Source organism: Carlito syrichta, unplaced genomic scaffold, assembly GCF_000164805.1.
Source record: "Carlito syrichta isolate Samal-C Ts95f unplaced genomic scaffold, Tarsius_syrichta-2.0.1 Scaffold115961, whole genome shotgun sequence".
In the NCBI taxonomy this organism is placed as follows: domain Eukaryota; kingdom Metazoa; phylum Chordata; class Mammalia; order Primates; family Tarsiidae; genus Carlito; species Carlito syrichta.
In genome coordinates, this window is record NW_007060057.1 from 168,497 (window position 1) to 177,445 (window position 8,949).

Genomic DNA, 8,949 nt, shown 5'->3' on the forward strand with positions numbered 1-8,949 from the left:
TGGGTAGGGTTGGGGAAGGGGAGCCAAGAAGGGGATTAGGAGGTGCTGGGGGTAGTCACTCCATCATCAGACTTGATACCTCAGCAGACAAGGCCTTTTTTTTTAATAGACCTTATTTATTTTAAAGGTCAGTTTCAGGTTCCCAGCCACACTTCCCATAAACCCTCTGCCCCATCACATGCATAACCTCTTCCATTACTAACATCACTACCAGAGAGGTGAGTTGTTAGAACTGATGACCCCACATGGACACAGTGTTACCATCCAGAGTCCGTGGTCTACAATGGGCTCACTCTTGGGATAGTGTATTCTATGGGTTTGGACAAATGTATAATGACGTGTATCTACCATTGTTGTATCATATAGAGTAGTTTCAGTAAAAGGCTTTTTTTTTTTTTTTTAAAGAAATAAACGGGCTGGGCATGGTGGCTCACGCCTGTAATGACAGCACTTTGGGAGGCCAAGGCAAGAGGATTGCCTGAGCCCATGAGTTTAAGACCAGTCTGGGAAACATGATGAGACTTTGTCTCTACAATAAATAAAAAAATTAGGCCAGGTGTAGTGGCTCACGCCTATAGTCCCAGCACTTTGGGAGGCGGAGGCAAGAGGATTGCCTAAGTCCAGGGATTCGAGACCAGCCTGGGCAACTTGGTAAGACCTTGTTTTTACAATAAATAATAATAATAATAAAAATAAAAAAACAAGCCAGGAGCAGTGACACACGCCTATGTTTCCAACTACTTGGAAGGCTGAGGTGGAAGGATCGCCTGAGCCCAGCAGGTCGAGACTGCGGTAGCCAGTAACGTGCCACTGCACTCCAGCCTGGGCAACAGAGTGAGACTCCAACTCAAAAAACAGAAAAAACAGAGTAGCTTCACTAAAAGGCTTATTGTTTATTTATTTATTTATTTTAAAGAAATAAAGAGAAGGCTGGGTATGGTGATTCACGCCTGTAATCCTAACTCTTTGAGAGGCCAAGATGAGAGGATTGCTTGAGCCCAGGCGTTCGAGACCAGCCTGGGCAACATATCGAGATCTCATCTCTACAGAAAATTTAAAAAATTAGCTGGCTGTGGTGGCATGCACCTCTAGTCCCAACTCCTTGGGAGAAGGATCCCTTGAGCCCAGAAGGTCGAGGTTGCGGTTAGCTGTGATCATGCTACTGCATTCCAGCCTGGGTAACAGAGTGAGAACCTGACTCAAAAAAAAAAAAAAAAAAAAAAAAGAGAGAGAGAGAGGTAAAAAGAAATAAAGGAGGGTAGCTCTCTTTATTACAATCACCCCCTCCCCACACAACACACACACAGTTTTTTGCCAAGGAAAGAGGCACAGATGAATCTGACTATTTTCAGAGGAAGCTTTTTTTCTCTGCCCCTGCAATGTGTCCCAGTGTGCAGATTGTTTTTACTAGGGGTACCTTCATTCCATCAAGGGCTTGGCTTGGGGTCTGGAAGCTGTGAAACCTGACTTCTAGGCTGCTAGCACCAACCCAAAGGCAGCTGAGAAAGGGAGAAAGAAAGAGCCCACCTGACCCCTTGTACTTCAGTTCAGGTGATGACTCTGGAAGACAGATTGTTTTAGTCTAAGAATGACTGTCAGAGCTAGAGATCATTGAGGGACCTGGCCAGTTTCCTATTTTATAGACTTAGGAACTGAGATTGACAGTGGAGAAGGTATTTGTCCAAGGGGCAGGCAGAATCCCACAGTCTTAGTGGTGGAAACTGGCCAACCAACCTCTTTTTGCAAACCCTTCTCTGCGGAGGGCAAATGTACCTGGGTCGACTCACACCAGCCTGTCCATGAAGACATCTGTCAGTCACGAGTTGGTGCCTCTGCCCGTAGACGGCCTTTGAAGGATGCTTTTGGTATGTTCTTCCTCTTTTGGAGACAGGAGGACCCCACCCTCACTCCTCAGAGAGTTCACAGAACAGGCCGGTGCCATAAGGCAACGGTCCCAATCTTTTTGGCATCAGGGACCAGTTTCCTGGAAAAGGGGATCATCAGGCATTAGATTCCCATAAGGAGTGTGCAACGTTGTTCCCGCTCATGTGCAGTTCACAACAGGTTCACGCTCCTATGAGAATCTACACTCCTGTTGATCTGACTAAAGACGGTGCTCCACTTATCCTCCACTCACCTCCTAGTGTGTGGCCTGGTTCTTAACAGGCCATGGACCTGTACCAGTCCACAGCCCGGGGTTGGGGACCCCCACTGCAAGGCATGTATGCCAGGGTAGGCTATGACTGGGCCAGGGTGGAGGGCAGTGTGGTTTGGGGCAGCTTGCCTCCATTTCCCACTCTTTTTTTATTTTTAGTTTTTTTAGAGGTCGGGGGTGGGGGGGCATCTCACTACGTTGCCCAGGCTGGTCTTGAACTCCTGGCCTCAAGCGATTCCTCCAAAGTGCTGGGATTGTGTGTGTGAGCCAGCACACCTGGCCTATTTCCCATTCTTTAATTCTTTACTCACACTATCCTGATTCTCCCTCCTCCCACACTCTCAGGCCCTGTACTCCTAGAGGCCATGGTTCTGCCCCCCAGAACCAGGGCTCTAACGTGCGACCCAGACCGAAGCCATCCACACATCACAGGTTGCCACCAATCAGAAGGGTCTCAGGCTTCTTTCCTGCATCAGCATTAGGCGCTGCCCTTCCCAGGTGCAGTTAGGAGCTCCAACTGGCCAAACCACCTGACTTGGGGCAGGGGACAGGTCTGCAGAGCTCCCCTGGGCTTCTTTCAGGGACAAATGTGAACCCCAAGGCTGAAGACTAGGAGACACTTAGAAATGATCCTGCTGTGGGATTTTTGTTTTGTTTTGCTTTTTGTTTTTTTGAGTCAGAGTCTCACTCCATCGCCCAGGCTGGAGTGCAGTGGGATGCTCGCAGCTACCACAGCCTTGACCTGCTGGGCTCAGGTGATCCTTCCGCCTCAGCCTTCCAAGTAGCTGGAACTACAGGCACATGCCACCATGCCCAGCTTATTTATTTATTTATTTTTATTGTCGAGATGAGATCTCACCAAGTTGACCAGGCTGGTGTAGAACCCCCTGGCTCAGGCAATCCTCTCACCTCGGCCTCCCAAAGTAATGGGATTACAGACTGAGCCACGGTGCCTGGCCTGCTGTGGGATGTTAAAGGCCTACACCAACCGCCTGAATTATTGCAGATCCTCGATTCTGCGCTTCAGGACTTGCTTTTGGTTGAGCACTGATAAGACTCTGAGGTGTCATCTGTTATCAAGGTGACTTCCTGCCCAACCCTAAATGATCCCTCTACACAGCCTGGGAACTTTCAGCTAGAACCAGCTCTGGATCTTGAACCCGAACTACAGAAGGACCTAAGGAAACCCTAGAGGCCTTCCGGTTCATCCCACAGATGAAGAAATGAGGCCCAGAGAGGGAGACTATGAAGTTTGGAGTCTCACAGCCTGTTACAAAGCCAGGACAAGAACCTAGGAGCCCAAGGGCTCATCTCATGCTTTTCCCACTGTTACCGCTTGGGAATTCAGAACGCAATAAGCAGAAATAAGACAAAATTGGAATTCGTCCTCAGGGAATCCTGGATTAGACCACTCCGGGCCTGGGACCTGGGGCCTGACCTAAATGCCTCCATATTTTGCTCCGCTCTCATCACCACGTAGTCCTTTCCCTGTGCTGGTCGCTTCCTTTCCAGCTAAACTGTCTGCTTTCTGGGCAGAAAGAGGGAGGACGGCTGGAGAACGAAGGGCTGTACCAGCTGTTCGTTCCTCTTAAAAAGCCTCCGTGAGGCCCACACGCTGGAATTTCAACTAAATGGAAGCGTCCTCAGCTAGAACTCGGTTTCCTGGGCACCCGTAAGGGAATATTTTTAGCTGGGCACATTGCCATCCTGAAAAAATTAAGGTCTTCTAGATAGGAATAAGAGGAGAAGGCCAGAAGCAGAGTCTGCTAGGCCGCTGTTGGGTTGGGATGTGGGCTCAGAATGTCCTGCCCAGTGAGCCGCCAGGCCCTTCCATTTGACCCCCAATGATGTCCCAAAGGTTGGCCAGAGTGGAGACGTTACCATTTGGATTTTTCTGCTGAGTAGGTGGCTTCTGTGTATATCAAAAGCTAGGAAGAGGCAAGAAGCCCCCATATGCTAATCTCTGAGCTGTCTCCTCTTCCTGATTTGTAAGGGAGGGAAGTGCAGGGTTCAAGGGAGGAGACAGCCACATGCTGGGAAAGAGTGAGATGGGAACGCTGTCCTGCCCTCAGCTGGTGTGCTGGAGGACCTGGGAAGGTGCTCGGGTGTCTTCCTTCACATTCACCTCCCCTGTGGGGACCACAGAGGCCATGGCTGCAGGCCTGCCTCTCCTTCTAGGCCCTCCTCACCGCTCACCCACCCTTCCTTCCCACCCAGGCCCTGGACCCTGCTGCAGCAGGCATCTGTAATGTTCCCATGGGGGATTGCCCTGAACTGTGCTCTTCAGAGTCAGGTGGCCTGACCAACAGCATCGCTTCAGGGAATTTGCCAGAAATGCAAATTCTTGGACCCTACCCTAGACCCATGGAATTAGAAACTGGGGATAGGGCCCAGCAATCTGTGTTGTGTGTGTGTGTGTGTGTGTGTGTGTGTGTGTGTGTATGTGTATTTAGAGACAGGCATCTCACTATGTTGCCCAGGCTTGCCTCGAACTCCTGGGCTCAAGCCATCTTCCCTCCTCAGCCTCTGAGAAGCTGGGACTCCAGGCGTGAGCCACCACACCTGGTTTCACCATCTGTGTTTGAAAAGCCTCCAAGTGACTCTGAGGCAGGCTCCAGAATGACTCTCAGCTGTGAAACCCAGCTTCCTGGATGTTAGCACCAACCCAAAGGCAGCTGAGGAAGGGGAAAAAGAAAGAGCCCACCTGGCCCCTCTGTACTTCGGTTCAGACGATGATTCTGGAAGACAGATTGTTTTAGTCTAAGAATGACTGTCGGCTGGGCTCGGTGGCTCAGCCTGTAATCCCGCGCCTTTGGGAGGCTGAGGTGAGTGGATTGCCTGAGCCCGCGGGTTCGAGACCCACCTGGGCAGCGAGACCTCATCTCTACAATAAATAAAAAAATCAGCCAGGCGTGGTAGCGCATGCCTGTAATTCCGGCTACTTGGAAGGCTGAGGTGGAAGGATTGCCGGAGCCCAGCAGGCGAGGCTATGGTGGCCGGGAGCAGCCACTGCACTCCAGTCCGGGCGACAGAGCGAGACTCCAACTCAAAAAAAAAAAAAAAAAAAAAAAGAATGACTGTCAGAGCTAGAGATCATGGAGGGACTATACTTGTTTCCCATTTTATGAACTTAAAGACTCAGATTGAAAGTGGAGAAGGTATTTGCCCAAGGGGGATAGTAAAAGCAGAACTAGAATTCAGGTTTCCTGAGTCCTAGGTGACTGAGCTATTTTTTCCCCCCAAATTGAAATATCTTTAAAAAAATTGTAGCATTTATACCTTTTATTTTTATTTTTTTGAGTAGGAGTCTCATTCTGTTGCCCAGGCTGGAGTGCAGTGGCATGCTCATGGCTACTGCAGCCTCAACCTGCTAGGCTCAGGTGATCCTTCTGCCTCAGCCATCCAAGTACCTGGAGCCACAGGCACACGCCACCATACCCAGCTAATTTTTTTTTAATGTATTGTAGAGTCGAGGTCTCACCAAGTTGCCCAGGCTGGTCTTGAACCCTTGGCCTCTGCAATTCCTTTTGCCTCCGTCTCTCAAAGCACTGGAATTATAGGCATGAGCCACCACGCCCGGCATTTATACCTATTGTGTGAATCTTTGCAGGGATGAGGCCCTAAGAATACATCCTCGTTGTAAATAGTGAAGAACACTGGGAAAGGAGTGTGATTGTGGGGGTGACCTGGTACACAGATGTGGTGCGTGGGCTACAGAGACCTGTCCGTCCTTGCTGGAGACCGCTCACCTGCTCACTGTCCCTTCTGCACAGCAGTGGTCTTCACCATAACCCTGTTGCCTCTCCCAGTGGAACCGAGGGCAGGGCTAGTAGGCCTCATCCTCACTTCTTTGCATCTTCCAGAGTCCTGAGCACAGGGCTGTTCACACAGTGGGTTGGCCCACCCCAAGCATCCGTGGCGCTTGGGACAAGAGTACCAGTGAAGGCCCACCTACCATGTGACAACACATTTAAATGTTACAAATGAAGCTAACAAACTGTTGCGTCTTGTTCTCCTACTCTGACAACTAAAACTTTATGAAGACTCGAACAGGAGGTGTGGAGAGAACAGGCTCCCCCCGCATAGCCCACCATCTCGTCTTCCCATCCAGAATGCATCTTACACTTGGAGGGCCCTGTGCAGGTGGACACAGCAGACAGCTAATCGCACTTGTTACACCTCCTGCAAAGAGTCAGTTTGAGCCACTTTGCAAGACAGGACCTAGAGAAGAGGTCTGTTCAAACTCTGGAAGCTGGCTCAGGGCTGTTTGGGTCAGAATTCCAGGATTCTAAGTATCTGGAGATCAGCCTAAAAGATGGCTCTGAGTGAGCACATCCCTTTTCCCTGTGACTCCTCCCACTGTGGGTGGGCTGTGGCAGGGGAGGGCTCCAGCAGTGGCCCCTGAAGACTTGCTTCTCAAAGTGTGCTCCTGGGACTAGCAGCATGGGCACCGCCTGGGGCTGGTTAGAACTGCAGACTTGGCCTCACATCAGACCTGCTGACTCTGAATCTGGATTTTAACAAGATCCCCAGGTGATTCACGTGCGCATCAAGGTCTGAAAAGCACTGTTCTATAGCACGAAGCTGAGGACCAGGGTCCCCCGAGCCACCTGGTCTAGGAGCGGTACTGATTATAGGTATCAATATTTATGCCCTACATCTAATGACAAATATCTCCTAAAACAGGCCTGGTAGCCATGAGGCGGGGTGGGGAGGGGGATGGCTGCCTGGCTCACGATGATTTGATTTCCTCTTTCTCTGGGGCCCCAGTGGCCAAACGTCAGCTGCAAATCCTACTTCTGGCCTGAGCTGACTGGTCCAGTAGTCGTCTCTTGACCCACATTGGGCCAACCAGATGATCTCTCCCAGGAATTTGAGACTTAAGTCAAAAACAACAACAACAACAACAAAAATTAGACTCCCGAGCGACAGCAATAGTAATAGCGAACATCTTTCCTGTACTTATCATGTGCCAAGCATGGTGCTGAGTGTTCTGCGTATATTATAATCTGTCTTTGCAACAACCTCACCTGGCAGGTGGCATCACTCTGCTTGTTTTCCATATTAGAAGTTAGTTTTCCTTTCCCAAAGGTTCAGAGGAGGGCTGTGGCAGCATAAGGAGAGCTGGAGTGATTAGGTGTCTGAGACTGAACCGTGGGACTCAGAGACAAGGTCTGTCCAACTTTGGCCATCCAGGTCTCTGGGGGCTGCCCAGATTCATTATTAGGCTGACGTCATGGGAAATGGCCTGCATGCAGTGGCAGCCAAGACCCTGCTCGGTAAGAAGGAAGCAGTGATGCAGGGAGGGTGTCCTGGGGACCGAGTGAAGGGCAGGAGCCATGGGAGAGGGGAGCAGAGAGAAACTTCATTCCCTGAGGGTCATCAGGGCACTGGCCAAGCCTAGCCAGGGTGCACCCACACCTCAGTACAGGCCAGAAAGTGCCCACTGTGGGGACTCTGGGAGGTTTGCTCCCTACCACCTCCCCCTCCAGTGAGTTGGCATCAAGCTTGCCAAAGAAAAGATATAGATGGCTTATTTTGGAGACATGGGACAGGGGGCAGCAGAGAATTTTGCATCCTCCTCTGTGCCCATCCCTAGAGGAGCAGACACCCCAGAGGCTGAGGGGGTGGAGGCAGCTGGGATGTGCCAGGATGACTGCAGGGGACAGAGAACCAGTCCAGATTGGAGAAGGGAGTTGAGCACCTCACTGACGGGAGGCCCAGAGTGGTCCCTGACTCTGGCTCTCAGAGAACGGGGCTCTGATTGGAACCTGACATTCTGGGTGGGGCAGGCAGACCTCAGAACACCTAAGAAAACAAATGAATCAGCAGCAGAAAGTTTCTATAGGATCTGAGCCTCTGCACAGGCAGGGTTATCTGGCTTTATTAAAAAAAAAAAAACCAACATCTTTCATTAGTGCTGACACAGCAGTGACCCCCTGAGGTCCCCTGATGATCAAAGGTCACTTACACAGCATTCACACAGGCCACACCTTTGGTGGCTCACGGCACAGATGTCACAGGGTAGCCACACAGACATACACTTTTCACTGCACAAATCTTCCTTTGGGGGAAAAAACAAAATCAAACAATCATCAGGTCAGAGAAGAATCGCTGGCTCCCTACAGTGACAAGGGTATAAAGCTTGATGGAAGAGGCCCAGTTCTTTATGAGGGTGACCAGGACTCCTGGAGATGCTGTGGCCATGGCCAGGACGCTGCCAGGGCCTCCTTTGCTCTTGAGAGATAGAAGGAATCCGTCCTGACGCCCACAGGTGGGGGCGAGCCACCAGGAATCGGGCCTGTCATCAGCATCCCTGAGGCCCCACGCAGACTGGGATGCAAATAGCTCCAGGCCCACGCGGCTTCCGGTCTGCTGACGAGGGCTGCTCGCTCCTGTTTCTTCAACATTCAGAATAAGAGCTGGCAGTTCTGGAAACTTTTGGTGGCTCCTCAGACGACTAGGGTAAAACGGAGGAGAGACAGGGCCCTCTCCGGGCTTTTCCCGCTGACTCCTGCAGAGGGTGGGAAGGGGGACCCTTCCTCTGGAGTGAGTGGCCCAGCTCACAGTAGGTGCAAGGCTGGATGAAGAGGGGGAGCTCACCCCAATTCGGAACCTGGCCTGTGGCTCCCCTGACAAAGAGAATGGCATCTCCCCATGCCCCGCACCCCTCGCAGCCTGAGGCCTGGGCTGCCTCCTGCTCCCTCCAGTCTGGAGGCAACAGCTGCTGAGGAGTCCGGGAGTGGGCGGAGGGGTGGTGGGCACACACTGGAGGCAGGGAAGACGGTAATCTG

General features: G+C 51.3%; 1 protein-coding gene across 1 annotated transcript in view; it reads right to left on the reverse strand.

Annotated features, from left to right (window-relative positions):
* Window positions 1–1,920: 1,920 nt before the first annotated feature.
* The window catches only part of MELTF (melanotransferrin), a 36,472-nt gene continuing 29,443 nt past the window's right edge, over window positions 1,921–8,949 (reverse strand). Inside the window, exons 16-19 of the mRNA XM_021706783.1 lie at window positions 8,824–8,923; window positions 8,282–8,615; window positions 4,037–4,083; window positions 1,921–1,984 (exon numbers count right to left, since the gene is read on the reverse strand). Of these exons, the coding sequence (XP_021562458.1) occupies window positions 1,921–1,984; window positions 4,037–4,083; window positions 8,282–8,615; window positions 8,824–8,923 (545 nt within the window). The remainder of the gene's footprint in view (window positions 1,985–4,036; window positions 4,084–8,281; window positions 8,616–8,823; window positions 8,924–8,949) is intronic.